Source organism: Otolemur garnettii, unplaced genomic scaffold, assembly GCF_000181295.1.
Source record: "Otolemur garnettii isolate 467f Iridium unplaced genomic scaffold, OtoGar3 scaffold00023, whole genome shotgun sequence".
In the NCBI taxonomy this organism is placed as follows: domain Eukaryota; kingdom Metazoa; phylum Chordata; class Mammalia; order Primates; family Galagidae; genus Otolemur; species Otolemur garnettii.
The window spans coordinates 12,866,841-12,885,555 of NW_003852418.1; the positions used below are offsets into that span (position 1 = coordinate 12,866,841).

General features: G+C 45.1%; 1 protein-coding gene across 1 annotated transcript in view; it reads right to left on the reverse strand.

Annotated features, from left to right (window-relative positions):
* The window catches only part of ATP9A (ATPase phospholipid transporting 9A (putative)), a 118,323-nt gene that overhangs the window by 70,252 nt on the left and 29,356 nt on the right, over window positions 1-18,715 (reverse strand). Inside the window, exons 5-7 of the mRNA XM_003787704.3 lie at window positions 4,879-4,937; window positions 3,520-3,571; window positions 2,876-2,970 (exon numbers count right to left, since the gene is read on the reverse strand). Of these exons, the coding sequence (XP_003787752.1) occupies window positions 2,876-2,970; window positions 3,520-3,571; window positions 4,879-4,937 (206 nt within the window). The remainder of the gene's footprint in view (window positions 1-2,875; window positions 2,971-3,519; window positions 3,572-4,878; window positions 4,938-18,715) is intronic.

Genomic DNA, 18,715 nt, shown 5'->3' on the forward strand with positions numbered 1-18,715 from the left:
AAAAAAAAAAAAAAAAAAGCACAACCCACACACAAGTCCGCATTTGTACATTTATAAATGCACTGAGAAAGATCTGGAAAGACCACTGCTGACCTCACACAATCCTCTCAGGGAAGAAGATAAGATTTGAGGTAGAAGCCTCTACCTCAAGACTTTTCACTTTTTCTTCCATAGCTTTCCCTATGGTTTTGAGGGTGTTTTGTTTTGTTTTTTTAATAAGAATATATTTGTGTATTGGCTGGGCATGGTGGCTCACACCCGTTAATTCTAGCACTCTGGGAGGCTAAGGTGGGTGGGTCACTTGTGTTGAGAAGTTTGAGACCAACCCAAGCAAGAGCAAGATCTGTCTCTGATAAAAATAAAAACTCTAGCCAGGCGTCAGGTAGGTGCTATAGTTCTAGTTACTCAGGAGGCTAAAGCAAGAGAAACACTTGAGCCTAAGAGTTTGAGGTTGCTGTGAGCTATGATGCCTCAGCACTCTACCTGGGGCACAAAGTGAGACTTTGTCTCCAAAAAAAAAAAAACACATTGTGTATTAATCAGGTAACCTTTTCATTTATTCCTTACAATCAAAAATTTTGTTAAAATGCTGCTCCCAGCTCAGAGTCCCACAGAGCAGAGACTGAGAGGCCTCTGACAATAGAGACTACAGCAGCTCACCTTCCTCTGAATCCTGGCCCAGGCCTAGGCCAGACAAGAGGCAAAGTGAGTGTTTCCTGAACCACCTGGGCAGCACTTCCAAAGCACACACCGGACACCGTAACACGCAGCTCCACCTGTGCAGTGGAGCATGCCGGTGTCTTCACACCCAGGCTCTTCTGCTCTGTCTCTGGAGGGGATTCTTCAAAGCGTGTTGAGAATCAGGAAGCTCTCTCTGGAGAACTCTGCCCAGGAAGTAAAACCTGACTCCCCAGACACAATCAGAGCCCCCGTGCTAGGCCAGCTCCAGCTCACAGGCCTGATGACGCCTTCTGAAAGTTGCCAGGGGCCCCTGGACTAGAGTTAGAAACCTACTGCTCTAGAGTTCCTGAATTAAACATTAACAGTAATAATGGTGCGATTTCACTCTTTATTAGCCATGAAAAACGTTAGCTCTGTGGTCACATTTATTGTTATGTCAGCTCCATCGAGACATGGAACTTTCACCTGCCCGCGCCTCCCTCAGGGAATGCAGTGAGGAGCAGCCTCACTCCGCATGAGGTGAGCACAGCAGCAGCTGCCACGTCCCACTCATGGAATGAGCGTCCCCACTCACGAGGGCACTGCCTTGAGCGGAGTGGGGAGGAAGGAGTGGGCGGTCGGAAAACACCTCTCTGATAAAGAGGCACATGTTAAAAGCTCAAGGGAGCACCAGAGACACCCAGCCAGGCAGGCGTTAGGGTCGACAGGTGCAGCAAAGGACAGGAGCAGATACCGAGAAGCAGAGGTACATCCTCCAAAGAGGCCGGTGGGCAGAGGGCCACCTGCTGAGGTCGGAGTCTCAGCAGAGACAAGTCCTGGAGGCTGAAGGTGAGAGCTAGCGCTGCAGAACCGATCCTCCAGAAGAAGAAAAGCATCTGGAGGGTTATTTTACTTTATTTATTTTAGAGAAGGGGGTCTCACTATGCTGCCCAGGCTGGAGTGCAGTGGCGATTTAATAGGCACAATCACAAGTCACTGTAGCCCTGAACTCCTGGCCTCCAACAAACCTCCCACCTCAGCCTCTCAAGTAGCTGGGACTACATTCTTATATCACTGTACCTGGCTTTTGGAAGGTTTTATTTTGCTTTGTTTTTAAATAAAGAAAAGAAACGTATTTCTCACGGTTCTGGAGGCTAGAAAGTCCAAGAACATGGCGCTGACCTCTGGAGATGGCCTTCATGCTATGTCATCCCATGGCACCAGGCAGACGGCAAGAGAGGGCTCGAGCACGTGAGAAAGAGGGGACCAGATTTGTTCTTTTTTTTTTTGCAGACAGTGTCTCACTCTGTCACCCTCGATAGAGTGCCGTAGCCTCGTAGCTCACAGCAGCCTCAACCTCTCAGACTCAAGCGATTCTCCTGCCTCAGCCTCCCAAATAGCTGGGACTACAGGTAGCTGCCACGACATCTGGCTATTTTTAGAAACAAGGTCTCACTCTGGCTCAGTCTGGTCTTGAACCCGTGAGCTCAGGGCAATCCACCTGCCACGGCCTCGCAGAGTGCTAGGATTACAGGCATCAGCCAGATTTGCTCTTAGAACAAACCCACTCTTGTGAGCACTCACTAACTCCAGTGTTAATGACATTAATCTATTTGTGAGGACAGAACTCTTGAGATCTGATCACCTCTAATCAGTCTCCGCCTCCCAACACTGCTAAGTTTTCAACACGTGAACGCTGGTGGACACATTCAAACCAGCTCATTTTACCCCAGCCCCCAACCTTCGTATTCTTCTTCTTTTTTTAATTTCAAAATATTAAGGGGTGACAAATGTTTTAGGGCTACATGAATCATCTTTATATTTCCTGAGTCCTGGCTGTCGGTGTGCCTGTCACCCAAATAGCCTTCACAGTGCCCATTAGGTTGGATTGTTCCCTCCTCTCCTCCCCTCTGGAGGTTCTGAGCTGAGGAGTGACATTCTCTGACCTACCTTTTAACAATTTGCAAGGTACCTTGATAAGGCCTCCCACAGTTTTGAGCTTCTCTTGAAAGAGCTTACTCCCTGCACACAGGGTCCACATTCAGCCTGGCCACATGAGTGTGAGTCAACCAGTGCCCAAGGCTCTCCAGGACCCCGTGCTCCCCCTTCAACCCCACTGCACAGCTGGCCTTCCGGTTGGGCCCCTGAGGGCGCCCGAGTTTGAGAGCCCTGCTAGGGCAGGTTGCTGGTGGCTTCTATGGGGGAAGCTACTCACGGCAGCCGTGGGCAGCCTCTGCGTGCAGGCCACGGGAAGGCGTAGCTTCCAGTCTGTCTCCCCGTCCAGCTGATCCGTCCGCAAGAAGCAAGACCCTGCAGAAGAAAGTCAGGTACCATGTGGTCACCTGCGCTTCAAGGACCCTGACCCTGCAGTTTGGGGTGACACCTCCCGTGGCCCCTGTAAGAGCAGCCAAGCAATGGCCAGTGACCACATGGGAAAATAAATACACTACTTCCCCCTTCTTCCTAAGCTCTGGGGTCAGAGAGATCTGAGTTCACCTTACTCCACCCTCTGCTCACAGTGGGATCCTGGGCTAGTTTCTCGACCTGGCCAACCCACAGTGCGTCTATTAAGGTAGGACATTGGTAATTTCTTTTTATTAATTTAAGAAATCAAGAGCTTATCAAGGACCCCAATCCATAAGGCTCTGTGTTCACTGCATAAGACACAAGCAATGTGAGGAACCTGCAAGCACCAAAAACACTTTTGTAAAAAACAGGTCTATTAAAAAAGATGCTTTTGATTCACCCCTGCAGCTCCAAAATGATAATCTACTTCTGTTGCATTTTCAAATGATTTTTTTTGCCAGATGACCACTGAAAAGTTAATGGTTATTTTCCAAATTGATCTCAGATGCTTACCGTTTTTTTCTGATGTCCTCAGGAAGATCATGTCAGCAGGGACCCGCTGGTTCTGTGTTATGAAAAGAAGGACTGTTACTGACGTTACCCGTGTGCAGGGCTTCTGCCCCCAAACCTCGAACTCTCGAACCCTCGGAGGGGAAGGGGAGCGGCCAAGACCCACAGGGGAAGGGGAGTGGCCAAGACCCTCGTTTCAGTTTCTGCCTTTGTCAAAGACAGATTTGAGAATTTATTGTGTTTTGAATCTGAAAAGTCCTACAGGCTGCTACAGCACTCATTCCCTATGGAGATCTTATCTTGGAAAGAGAACATCGGAGTTTTCTGGCGAATCCAACCATTACCTCCTGAAATCCCAGCCCAAGGACACAGGCCTCTGCCTCCCTCTCACCCAGGCTGCCTTCTGACACTTTTAGACAGACCCTCGGCTTACACCTTCTGCTTGTACCAATTCTCCAGGTTGCTGTTTGGCTTTTTAGTGAGATTTTAATAGGAAGTGAGAAGCAATAGAAGCCGTTCTTTTAAAAAGAAGGAAGCCAGGAGCAGTTCTGCCTCCACCTTTAATTATGAACAGAAAAGTATCTGATAACACGGGGGGCCCTTGCAGTCCTTTTGAGGTGCCACCCAAAGGGTTTCACCTCACCTCAAATCAACTTTGAGTTTTTGGATTTAATCCTTCGGAACAAGAGCAGTTTAATTCATACAGAAACAAGTTAAGATGCAATCCTTTTCTAATCAAGTGTTACCCCAAAACTCTCCAGGGCCACTACCCGCCACCAATCTAATACATTTCAAATATAAACAGTAAGAGAGAGAGAGAGAGAGAGAGAGGAGTGTTTGCCGAAGTCACAAACATGTTGACCCTGCTATTTTTAAACAGGCATTTTGGGCTTTTTTACTAGTCTCATGTTACACTTAACCCCTGATCCCCATAAAATGGCAAACGAGCACAGTGGTGAAGTCAGAACGTGCAGGCTAAAATCACCCAAAAGGTAAATTAGATAAATTTATTTAAGTGTCTACGTAGCAAGCAGACTTCCAGGAAAGATTTTATGATACTTTTTTAAAAAAATCCCCAAACCCAACAAAACATCAAACAGGAAATCAAAACTTGTACTTGTGTTTGTAAGCAGGATTTCTGGCTCATCAAGACCCACAAACACTGGAAAAATACTGTGCGTATGTCTCTCTCTCCCTCTCTCACAGGAAAGAGATGTTTCTCCCCAGGCAATGTTGTGGGACAAACTCCCAAAATGCATCGTTCCATCTGTCTACCACATTAAGATCTGAGAGTGATGGCAAAGGCTTCCTATACACACGCGCACACACACACACATTAACCAGCGTCCAGGTTCCACCCACCTTTTCAACAATGATGAGATCTCCAACTTGGATGCTGGAACTCTTCACTTTGACCGTCCCTGCAAAGCAATAGGTTTGCGATACATCACGGTCTTCATTTCAATCCACCGTGTCTTTAGAGAGCACCCAGCTCGCAAAACCAGCACACCCTGAAGCATGAGCCACCATCCTCGACATCATTATCTCCTGCTCTCTAAGAAAAATGTTCACCTGGGGGAGCTACCGGGCCAGAAATGAAATCTCCACTTCACATGGGGCACTGGAATAGCTCATGCCCTTCAGGAAAGGTCATGTCTTAACCGTGACTTAGAAGCTTTTCTAAATCAGCACTGTAAGAGATTTCATTCAGCCCGGCCTGGGGAGGGGAACCACACGTACAGAATTGGGGAAGAAAATTAAGAGTCAGACCACGAAGGAAAAAGTCAACTCTTAATTTTCGACCCCACCGAAAGTGAAGAAGCTAATCCCACCTGACTAATTTACTTTTTACTTTGTAATTTTTATATAGTTTGGTTTATAGGACTATGATCAAATTGTAATATTTTTACTGGATGCTGATCCAAATAAACAATGGAAACTAACACTAAATGATAATTCTGTGCCAAGCGTTGTACAGATGTTGACGGCTTCATTTAAACTTCGCAAGAGCTCACATAGGAAGGTACTGTCATCACCGGGCTTCAGCTGAGGAAGACAGGCCCGCACAGTTTTCCCTTCTCCTAAATTCTCAGAGGTAGAGCATCCCATCGCCACACGCACACCCATGTCTGACTCCATAGTTTGGATAAAGATGGCGAAGTCCAATTCAACTCAAAACACCTGGCTGTCACTTCCTGGGGAATCAAAGATGTAACGTGGTCTGCACATTCTCAAAAAAGCTCCCAGTCTGGCACAGCCGTGGGAGAGCTTGTTCTGTAAAGGGCCAGGTAGGGACCGGTTTAGGTTTTGTAGGCCAAGAGGCAATGTGCTCAACCCTTTCGACCACTTCTCCCAAAATAACTAAAAGTCTATTGTACATTTATATTACACATAAATAAAATAAAACATAGCCAGGCACAGTGGTTCACATCTGCAATCCCAGCACTTTGGAAGGCCAAGGTGGTAGGATCGCTTGAGCACAGACGAGTTCAAGACCAGCCTGGGCAACGTAGCGAGACCCTGAATCTACAAAAAAAAAAAAATTAAAATGAGCCTGGCATGGTGATGCACACTGATAGTCCCAGCTACTTGGGAGGCTGGGGGAGGAGGATTGCCTGAGCCCAGGAGTTCAAGGCTGCAGTGAGCTGTGTTTGAGCCACTGCACTCTAGCCTGGGCGATACAGCAAAACCTCATCTCTTAAAAAAGATAAATAAATTAATAAATAAAATATAAAAAACATTCTTAGTTCTCAGGTCATACAGAGGTCACACAGAGAGGGCTGAATTTGGTCCATGGGCTGCAGTTGCCAGATAGATGCTGTTAGTGTAAAAAGCCTATGAAACAATGGCAGTGAGCCTGGGGTTAAAGGGGGGAAATATTCCCCTGCTACGGAGGACCTAGAACCCTGCCCACCATATGAAAGGCACCTGACCATTCACTCAAGATGTCAGCAAGGTATACCAAATGCCTGCTGTTTCCAGGTATTCTAAGGGCTGGGGTGGGGATACAAGGAACTCCAATTCCAGGGGTGGGAATAAACAAATAATGAATGAACAGAGGTGGTGAATGAGAGGGGTGGGCATCAACATACTCCGAGAAGAGCTGAGGCCAGGATCAGCCTGAGGAAGGACACTGTGGTTACCCAGAGCAGATGACAAGGAGGCATGAGATGGGAGAACATGGCGGGAGAGGCAGACGGCACGCACACAGCCAGGGGCAGGAACTTCCCAGCAAGACCTGCAACATCGTGCAGAGAGCGGGCAACAGGGAGATAAAGGTAGATGTGGCTGGTTAGGCCAAGCGGCCTACACACTATCAGCAACCTGGGGAGGAAGGGGGGCTTTTATTCCAACAACAGGCCCAGTTCTCACACAAGGACACAACACTGCAAAATCTTTACGTTATTGGAATCTCATAATAGTCCCATTTAACTTACAGATTCAGGCAAGTGAGATGAGAAATAATAATAGTGACCCTGACCTTGCTCTGTCGCACGAGCTAGAGTGCAGTGGCATCATCATAGTACACAGCAACCTCAAACTCCTGGGTTCAAGCGATCCTCCTGCCTCAGCCTCCCAGAGTGCTAGGATTACAGGTGTGAGCCACCACTCCAGTCTGAACTGAGTACCTGGAATCCGGCATTCTCTGTTTTTCTACTCATTCAGTAAACATGCAGTGTTTGTACCCCATGATTTCCTGCTTTAATTTCTTTAGCTTATAAAGAACTTAAAAGGTACTTATGAAATAATCTGAGTATAGGCCAAGCACAGTGGCTCATGCCTATAATCCAAGCACTCTGTGTGAGACTGAGGCAGGAGGATCCCTTGAGCTCAAGAGTTGGAACTGGAACCAAAACAGCTCTACTAAAAGTTGAAAAATTAGCTGGGCATTGTGGCAGGCACTTATAGTCCCAGGGACTTGGGGAGGTAAGGAAGGAGGAGGACTTGAACACAGAGATTTTAGGTTGCTATGAGTAAGGCTGACAAAACAGCATTCTAGTTTGGGCAACAAAATGAGACTCTATCTTTAAAAAAAAAAAAAAGAGGCTTGGCACCTGTAGCTCAGCAGTTGGGGCACCAGCCACATACACCAGAGTTGGGTGGGCTCGAACCCAGCCCAGGCCTGCCAAATAACAATGACAACTACAACGAAAAAATAGCCAGGCATTGTGGCAGGCACCTATAGTCCTAGCTACCTGGGAGGCCGAGACAAGAGAATCGCTTAAGCCCAAGAATCTGAGGTTGCTGTGAGCTGTGACATCACAGCACTCCACTGAGGGTCATATAGTGAGACTCTGTCTCAAAAAAAAAAAAAAAAGAAAAAAGAATCTAAGTGTACAACTCCAGATTTTTACAATTTCTCACATCTTACACTTTTAACATAATTAAATGCCATGTACTATTAAAATAATTTGGTTTGGCGCCTGTGGCTCAAGCAGCTAAGGTGCCAGCTACATACACCTGAGCCTGGGCCTGCCAAACAACAACGACAGCTGCAACCAAAAAATAGCTGGGCATTGTGGTGGGCGCCTGTAGTCCTAGCTACTTGCGAGGCAGAGGCAGGTGACTCGCTTGAGCCCAGGAGTTGGAAGTTGCCATGAGCTGTGATACCATGGCACTCTACGCAGGGTGACAACTTGAGGCTCTGTCTCAAAAAAAAAAAAAAAAAAATCACCACCACTGAGATTTTCCAAATTAATTCAAGTCATTCCTATCAAAACAAATATCTTTAATAGAAACCACAAGATCAGATTTGATTTTTGTACTTCATTAAACTCTGTCATTACGGTGTGTCCCAAAAAAATCAATCCATAGGAAAATTGCATAACCACAGATACCACATATTCTGGACCATTTTTAACACGAATGGAAGAGAAGACTCCATGAGCAAGTGGAAAGAGGTGCCCAAAACATAAAGAATAACTTGTAAAATTCTGTAATGAATATTTTATAAATAAAGGTGCATTTTTTTTTAGACTGAGTGTCACTCTGTCACCCAGGATAGAGTGCTGTTTTGTCAGCTTCAATCACAGCAACCTCAAACTTCTGGGCTCAAATGATCCTCCTGCCTCAGCCTCCCGAGCAGCTGGGACTACAGGCACCCGCCACAATCCCTGACTAATTTTTCTATCTTTAGTAGAGATGGGGTCTCACTCTTGCTCAGATTGCTCTTGATTTCTACTAACCTCAAGCAATCCTCCCTCCCGGGCCTCCTAGAGTGCTGGGATATAGATGTGAGCCATCGGGCCTGGCCTCAGAAAGGTACACTGAGCTACCTGTTCTCCCTAAGATTTCCAATTTTCCCCAATGCACAGCACCTTTGGGGCTACCCTACATAATGGTGAGTAGAACTGGCACTAAAAGATCTGCGTACAACAAACATCACCGACTTCTAGAAAGCACCCAACAGATGGTGACAAGCTGAACTTCCAGACTCTGCTAATAGGAGTGTCTCATCCTCTAAGTGAGCACCCTTTTCATAAAACATGATATTGAGCTCAGCCCGACAGCCAGTGCCTTGGGCCCTGAGAGCAGGCAGCTCACGTTTCACTATGCCTGGGGCTTTGGCCAATGTACTAACTGGAGAACATCCGCCAGAAATGGGAAGGATGGCGCTAAGGGGCAGGACTCTTTACTGCCTGGACCACGTCTCTTGCTCCACTAGGGGGCAGCAGCAAAGGCAGGCGCAGACCCAGGGCTCCGCCTGGAGAGCCCGCCAGGGCATCACTGGAAGATCGTAAATTCAACATGGCCCTCAGCGCCAATGAACTTCTCCTTCACCTGAGCCTGCCCCAACTTCCCCAAACATAAATTTACACATTGTCTTCGGTTTTATGACCCAAATTTATACTGCTGGCCTGACCCAAACAATCACACCTGTGTTCTGGTCTTCAGGACCTACTTGGAAGTTTCTCTTAAAACCTAACTCAAAGAGGAGCACATGTTTTCGTTCTTATTAAATAATAATGGGCTGTGTATATGTGTGTAGGTCACCAGGACGGGGGATAAAATCAAAAGGACTATACTGAAAGGACTGGCAGTGATTCTTTCTGGGGATATGGGGAGATTTAACCTTTTCTCTGGTGTGTATGTATTTTCTAAATTATTCGTACTGAATTTTACAATACGCATGAGGCTGCTCTCCCAATAAGAAAAAGAATAATTTAAATTAGCACCATTTTTTAAGTGCCCAGCCCTGGTCTTTCCCCTCTACAACTCAGTCCTGATTTATGATCAGTTAATTTGAACTCTGCCTCTCTGCCCATCTGCTCTGCCTCAACAAAAACCCCTTTAACCCACTGTGTCTGCAGAGCAGTTTCTGAGTAAGCCCTGCAGGCTGATCCTTCCTGCAAACATGCCTACTGTACCTGCGTGTCATCAGCCTACAGGCTCCAGCCCCTCCTAAGGACAGTGGGAGCCAGGCCACCATGAGGTCACCTAGATTCCTCAGCCACCATGGTGCACTCATTACTAAGGCAGTGGGGTTTTCTGTTGTTGTTGTTGTTGTTGTTGTTGTTGTTGTTGTTTAGGGGGGGAGCCTCAGATTTGCAGCTTCAACAAAGAAAGACTCCCAGAATCTCTTACTCGATAGATCTAAAGCAGCTTGCTGACCATAAATCTTGATTTCCTGCCCTGCGTGGCCATTTTTGGGTGATTAAAAAATATGTAGTCTGGGCCTGGATGCTGCATATGAGGGCAGGGGTGTTGAATAAGAAAATACAAGTGAAACCAGAAGAACAAAAAAGAGAAAAAGCAGCAGGCAGGAAAAAAAAAAGAAAGCAGACACTGATATTTATATTCCAACGTTTACCAGGAGGTGTTTGCCAGCCAGGCACTAGAATTGGCTGTCAGTTTCTGAATAAAACGCCCCTATCTCAGGAGCTCACAAGCTGATAGGAAGAAGAGGAAGGAGAAAAAGGGACCAGAGTCAGAAGTGAGGCACACTCACATTCAGTGGCTGAGAGGGACTTTCAGAATGAAAAAAGCGCTTAAGATGGTGAAAACAGCCCTAAAACGCTTAATAGCTAACCTCAAAACAACCACTGCTGTGAGTGTTCTACAAACATTCTTGCAAAAAAAAGGAAGAACAAGATACAGAGAAGCAATCTAGCAGAGTGTCTTGTCTTCCTAACAAAGTAACACAGGAGAAAGAAAAAAACAGCACCTTCACAGTCATGATTACCAATCTCCAAAGGGCAGGAAGCCGCCCTCCTGTCCATCTGACAGGACAGAAAGCAGCCGCCCCACACCCCACTGAGAAGGGAGCTGGCACTTCCCAAAGGGCCTGTTTGGTATTTGGTATTTTCTCCCTCACCTTCCTCAGAGAATCCTAAGGAGGAAAAGGGAGCGGCCTCATGGGCCCCCTGCTTGGGTGAACGCTTTAGTGCTACCATCTTAAAACTCTTAGTAATTACTGAACAAGGGGACCCACATTTTCATCTTGCACTGGGCCCCACAAATTACATAGCTGGTCCAGAAGGGAAGTTCTTCTTTGCAGAATGCACAGGAAAGCCCAGCCGTGTCCTAAGAACCAAAGCCACAGAATTCTGAACTTTTCCCCAAAGACCCCTCTTCTCTCCTGAATCCGGTACCTCCCCATCCCCGACATCTAGGTTCTGAGATTTTTAAAGGCATCTGTGGCCACTCTACAAAAGTCGGCTGAGAAATATTTTGCCAAAGTTAAGTGGAAATTCTCTGCCCGCCACATCCTAAATCATCATCTGTCTTTGTAATAAATGTATCCCTTTCAGCTTTCACCACTCCACCCTCCACGTCTCTCGGTCTAGTTTGTAACAGGGACCCAACTTCCAATTATGAGGGCTGTTTATTTCTGTAGGGATGGACTCCAAGCCTTTCATAAGCAAACCTATTGAGCCCAAACCATGCCTTTCATGGATGACAGCTTCCGAATAAGAGCAGTTTGTCTACATGGCAGGGAGAAACCAGATGTTTCCCTTGAGTTGAAACAAGCACATGACAATTCAGTCAAACTGCAGAACAGCCTGCAAAAAAAAAAAAAAATAAAACCAAAAACTATTTTTAAAGAAATTCCAGGGCACTAGCATGTGCAGGCCTTATTTTGTGACCCCCAACACCTCCAGCGATACTTCTGTTTTTCACTGTTCATGCAGGAGGCTGATGGCTTTTGGAGCTCTCTAGCTGCAATCACCATGCACTAACCCTGGTTAATGTATTACTCTTTAACCCGCACTCTAATCTAACTCTGACAGTGATGAGTTGTAAATTCTGCTCCGTGTGTACGTTTCCTGGGGTTGGCATTAAATCGCCTCTGCAGACCCAGCAGAGTTCAGAGGTTTAAAGTTGAAATTTTCATATTCAAATAGAGTTGTCTGCATTCCCCAAAGCCAAAGAAAAGGCTGTTATTTGAAAACAGGCCGAGGGTTGAAAGGATTATTATAAATATCGCGACCACTTCCTGGAGCTTTTGTTTAAAATAGTGGGAACTTTTTAAAAAGGGGGTGGGGGCTGGGGGAAGAGGCTAAAGTTTAAATGTAACAAGTTTATACCCAACAGAGGCTTTTAAAATAAATATATGAATGGCCTTGCCAGCTTAGAGTGGTCGAAAATGATGAAGCAGAGGAACATCCTGGCAGGGAGGAAAATGCCTTTTGTGAAGAAAACACTGCGATTTGCAAGTGAGATTTTTCAGAGCTTTTTTTTGTTAATTTTTAAATAGTAAATGGGTTCACCAATGATTTGTGATAAAGTGAAACTGCATTCTTTGAAAGGAGAAAACTGAACATTATGGATCGGAAATAACTTTGCATCTGGCAGGGACAGGATGAGAAAGTGGCAAACTCTGTTTTAAATAAGTCTCACACTACTCCAAGCTGATACTCTGAATCTCAACAAGAGCGGTTTGGGAAGTGGAGTTCTTTGCTTACTGAACTGTTCTTGAGATCTTTTGTCAAGGATCTTAGCAGGAGTCTGTCACTGTAATTCTCTTCTCTTCCCCAAATTGTAAAACCTATTTTCGAGTTCTCCCGTGTTGGAACAGAGTTTATATTTTGAAAACGTAAACAGTATTTGTGTTTGGGAATACCGAGTTTCCATTTAGATAATGAAGTATAAGCTAAACAACGTTCAATGCATGGACTCATCTGCCCTACACTATTGTATCTTCTGATTAACTCCAATGGAGTACGTCTCCAAAAAAGAAAAAGGCTCACATCCTTTCCTTAGATCTCAAAATTTAGTCACGTTAACTGCAATCGTAGAAAACTGCCCAAAGTAAATTTGGAATTAAATTGGGGGGGGGGGGGAGATTATCTTCAAATGGAGGTGAGATCCTTGAAGTTATGGGTAATTCTGTAACTGGGGCAGGGTAAGCAAGGAGCATTGCTGATACAGTAATAAGGGGGAAATGATCTAGGTACAAATGACTTAATTAAAAAAAGAAAGAAGTGGTAAAGAAAAGATATCAGGTCAGTTTTTTACACCACATATGTACCCCCCTCCCCGAAAAAGATAAAAGATAAGAAAGAATTTCTCTCTCTTGCATAAATCTTTGGCTTATGACTTACGGTGAACGGTCGGCCCAGATGTCCCCAGCAGGAAAGAAGCATCAGCAATTGTGTTAATTATGCTTCTGTTTGCAGTACTTTCAAGGCTAATTGTCTGCCCGTTCATTTAGCCCTTGATCAGAGTTAGTCTGGGAAAGCATCCCTGGTATGAAGGCCCACAGAATTCATCTTGTGAAAATGCAAATCCCCTTTCCCTCACCACCTGTGATAATTGAGGCAGACCCCCTCCCCAAACGCATACGCACACACCCCCTAAAATTACACTTGTAGTCTGGGAAAGGCAAGTATAAACAGAAATAATTCACTCAATAAACAGAAATAATTCACTCGCTAATTATTTTTTCCTGATTCGAGCCAAATCTTTTGGAGTAACAAAGCTGAGTCTTTTGGCTTTATTTCCAGTGCCACTGGATGCTATTAATTTGGGAGGACAGCTCTGTAATTAAAACCATAAAGCCTCAGAAAGTTCGAAGAAGCACTCTGGAGTCTCTGATCGTGTTTAAATGTGAGTTTCAAGTAGAAGAGCAGCTGCTGGCTTATAGGAAAACATTGCCCCATGCGGTTTTCAACACTCTGTCTACCTTACAAGGAGGTGGCAGAGTTGATAGGCTTTCTTTGGGGCCAAAAATGTGTTTTCAAATGACTCAGATCTTTTGACGGCTTCTGGAGCCATGTATTTAATACTGGGGCTGGCACACAATAGGTGCCTGAATGTAAAGGCACCTATTATGTGAATGTGAACGTTTTTCACATTCAGGCAAGCCCGGATTCACATCATAGCTCTGCCTCTTGGTGACATCCTCCCAGACAGGACACTGGCCTTCTCTTTTGTTACAGGAGCCTCAGCCATAAAGTTAGCCATGGGTGAGGGAAGGCACTGTTTTTCTTCTCTACATCCCCACCCATAAATTCCACCTCCAAAGGCTGTTTAAAACTTTCAGACTAAGCGTCACCCAGCACCTTGGGGCTGGCTTATGGTGGGTAGTTTCTCTTCGCTTTTTTTCCTCCTGCTTCCTAATTTGAACAGTATTTTCCCAAACAGCTCAATGCCACCTTTTCCCTGATACTATATACCAATTCCTGGATCACAGAATGGATTTTTCCAGAGCCTCAGGTCCTCCCTGGTCCATGTGGTCTTTCCTGCCGATCTCCCAGGAGGGAGAGTCTCAGAAAACACAGCCCATTTGGGAAGAACAAAATGGTGTTAGAACCCAGGGGTCTGCAGCCTGCACTTGCAGCCATCACAGGCTGTGGTCTTGGGCTCACTTAAAGCACTTTTCGGAGAACTCTTTTTGGGCACGCCAGCAGGGAATGTGCACAGGTTCTGTATTCGGAAGGATCCCACACCAGGTTTAATGCCATCTGGAAATTCTTACTAATTTCTGAACAAAGGGCTAATTTTTCAACATGGCATTGGGCCCCACAAATCAGAGCCAGGCATGCTCTCTTCCATCCTATAAGACTCAAGATACAGGTCCCCTCTTCTGGAAAGATATCCTCCACTCCTCACCAAAAGGCTCTCATATCCCCTGGCTCACAGCTCCACTGATTCACCCACCAGCCCTGGCTGTGAGACCATGAGCACAGACCTTTCTTCAACAAGAACCGAGTCCCAAGGCACAGTGCTAAGTTCTTCCCATGAACAGTTAACATTTACAGCAACCCTCAAAGGTAGATGCTAATACTATGTATTATCTCTGATTTCAATTTGCTGAGAGCTTATGGGTTCTGTCTACATGGCAAGGGCAGGTGGAAGCAGGATGCTTGAACCCAGGCAGAGAGCACAAGCTTAGAAACTACTGTCAGTCCCCGGAACTACACTCAGACTGGGAATGCAGTGGTCAAAAAAGGGGCCATGAGCTGAGTGCGGTGGCTCAGGCCTATAAGCCTAGCACTTTGGAGGTAGAGGCACTGGACTGCTTGAGCTCAGGAGTTTGAGACCCGCCAGAGCAAGAGCAAGATCCTGTCTCTACTAGAAATACAAAACTTGGCCAAGCACTGTGGCTCATACCTGTAATCCTAGCCCTCTAGTTGGCTGAGGTAGGTAGATAATCTGAGCTCAGGAGTTTGAGACCTGCCTGAGCAAGAGTGAGACCCTGTCTCTACGAAAAATAGAAAAACTAGCTTGGTGTTGTTGAGGGAGCCTATAGTCCCAGCTACTTGGGAAGCTGTGGCAAGGGGATCACTTTTGAGCCCAAGAGTTTGAGGTTGCTGTGAGCTATTACGCCAAGACACTCTACCCAGGGAACAGTATATGTCTCCAAAAAAAAGTAAAAAAAAAGCCAACAATAGGGCATTCTTTATGAAGGCCACCATATTCATGCCACTAAAGTACTATTAGTAGTACTTTCTTGTCATTATCTGTTTATACGCCTGTATACCTCAGTGGACTGTTATTTGCCTGAAACCCCAGACTCCCCTTTTTGATCTCTGTAATGCAGAACTCTCTGATACACTCGACACATGAACAAGTCTCAAATATTTCTTTAAAGAATGAATTAAAAGATCTTTCCTGTGTAGACGGCTAATTTTATTGCCAAAATACTTCAAATTCTTATTAAGCCATGACAGTTGCATTACAAGTTAATACAGCTGGTATTAGACACACTGTGAATGAAATAAAACCATCCAAAATGTCCAAAGCAGCTATTAAAAAAACAAACAAGAAAACCGCCTGTCACCCATCCTTCTTTCTTATGGTGAGTTCCTTGTTAATAAAGGGTGATTTGGGCTCAATTGTTTAAAATAAAATTCTTTTTCCTCAAAATAAGTTCTAAAATGTTTCAATTTGATTAACTTAAATCCTCTAAAACTTTGGCAAAGTCTCAACAAGAATCTGTGCCGTTGGGATTCTTAAAACTATATTCATTCCTGCCAAAAGTGCATATGGTGAATCTAGTTGGGGTTTTTTTTGGTTTTTTTGTTTTCGGTTTTTTTGCCCTGGGTAGAGTGCCATGGTGTCATAGCTCACAGCAACCTCCAACTCTTGGTATACTCCAAGTATACCAGGGCTGGCAGGTTAGAACCTCACCAGGGGAGTCTCACTTTGTAGTGCAGTAGCATCACAGCTCACAGCAACCTCCAGCTCTTAGGTGATTCTCTTGCCTCAGTCTCCCGAGTAGCTGGAACTACAGGCGTCCGCCACAATGCCTGGCTATTTTTTGTTGCAGTTTGGCTGGGGCCGGGTTTGAACCTACCACACTCAGCACCCTACTCACTGATCCAAAGGCACTGCCCTACAAACTTGGCTTTTTAAAATTATTTGGCTACAGACTCAGTGCCTGTAGCTCAAGTGGCTAGGGTGTCAGCCACACACACTGGAGCTGGAGGGTTCAAATCCAGCCTGAGCCTGCCAAACAACGATGACGAGTACAACCAAAAAATAGCAGGGCGTTGTGGTGGTCGCCTGTAGTCCTAGCTCCTTGGGAAGCTAAGGCAAGAGAATCACTTAAGCCCAAGAGTTTGAGGTTGCTGTGAGCTGTGATACCATGGCACTCTACTCAGGGCAACAGCTTGACACTCTGTTGCAGCTTTGCAAAAAAAAAAAAAAAAAAAAATTATTTGGCTACAGGAAAACTAATTTTCTATATATTGGCTATAATTTCTCTCTAGGCCATTGTCAGAAACTTCCATATGAGAAAAACCAAACCTACAAATTGCTCTTAAATGTAATGAAATTTTTATGAAAGCAAAAGTTAACAATTAAAGGAGATAATATAATAAAAAATAAAAAACCTCACCAGGGCCAGCTAAACAACAATGGCAACAACAACAACAAAAACAACCAGGCATTGTGGCAGGCACCTGTGGTCCCAGCTACTTGGGAGGCTGAGGCAAGAGAATCACTTAAGCCCAAGAACTGGAGGTTGCTGTGAGCTGTGATGCTACAGCACTCTACTGAGTGCAACATAGTAAGACTCTGTCTCAAAAAAAAAAAAATTTAAATTAAAAAAAAAAAAAGTTGGCACCTTAACCCTATAATGACTTCAAGTATACCGATATTGGCGGGGGGGGGGGGGGGGAGTGTAGAATATCAAAAAGCAAATGTGAGAAAATGTAACAACAGGTGAAAAGGGTATATATAGCAGCACTTAGTATGATTTTTGCTAGTTAGAAATTTCTTTTTTTTTTAAAGACAGAGTTTCACTTTGTCACGCTTGGTAGAGTGCTGTGGCATCATAGCTCACAGCAACCTCAAACACGCCTGGGCTCAAATGATCCTCCTGCCTCAGCCTCCTTTTTCTATTTTAAGTAGAGACAGGGTCTCACTCTTGCTTAGGCAGGTCTCAAACTCCTGAGCTCAAGCAATCAACCCGCCTTGAAGAGTGCTAGGATTACAGGCATGAGCCACTCCACCCAGCCACTAGTGAGGAATTATTAAGAAAACATTTAACAATCATATGACAAATACTGCTATTATTAATCAGTCAATATTGTGACCTCTAATCTAGTGATCAAGGTGTTCTGGTTTATGACCATCTTGAACCCCACAAGGAGTGTTGGAAAGTACATTTTCAGATATCATCTCATAAAGAGGGAAACCATTCTTCACCACCAAGCACACACGGATCTGCTCTGTTTTGCTTGACCTTACTAAAGGAAGAGGATGGTGACAAGTTTCACTTGAAACTTGAAATTATTAAGGAATTCAAAAAAGAGTCGTTCCCCCCCCCCACAATCCTCCCATTGGGGGTTGTCACTCTCCCCCACTACCAAGTGTATCAACTGACTAACGTGGCCTCCATCACTGCCCAAGGGGACGGTTTCTTCAGTGTTTGGGGGGCTTTCAGAACAAACTGCAGAGCTGGGGTCTGGGTTAATATTCAGAATGAGGTTCTGCTTCCCTCTAGTTGCCTTGGCATAACAAGAGACAGCATGGGGCCACAAAAGGGGGCCAACAAAGGAAGACAAGTTTTTAATGCTAGAGCCCTCTGCCAATTCTCCTTAGGATCTTTTCAAGAGCTGAGGGAAGTTAAAGCAAGAGCTGGGAAGGGCGGTACAGCAGCGGGCAGAGAAGTCATTCACGGGGAAAGCAATTGCAATATGAAAAGAGCCAAAGCGGCCTGGAAGATGAATGAATAGAATCCGAAGGCCCTGCTCTCCGGCCCTACAGAGATCCACCACACGCTCTCCCACGGGGCTTTTGTCCGTTGCCAAGCATTTTAAATGTTATAGTAAGAATATGTTATTAAGGGAGGATTAATATACACCCAACTACAAAAAAACACCCTCCGGAGGGGTCTTCTGACTACCCACGTGGAAAGCCCGGGCCACCTGCCTCTGCAAAGATTATGCTGATTTTTTTTCTTTAGGTAACAAAATGTCCTAAATACAGTAGTTTATCATTAATAAAGCCTTTCTAGACCAACTGGGAATTCCCCCATCTCCCAGAGACTTGCAGAATTTTAAGACCACCAACTGTGAAAATGTGTTCAAACCCACTAAAACAAAACATGTTCATGCCCTTGGGAGATGTTACCAAAATATCAGTGTTTTTGTTTTTCAGCCCCAAACATATGCCTCCAACATTTTTCCTAGAAGGAAAACTCATGGACAAAATGCCTCTTTGGAAGCTAAACCATTTAACATAAAGCAGTTCAGACCCCAGCTCCTGTGCGGAGTCCCTTAGACATCCATCCATCTTTTTTTTTTTT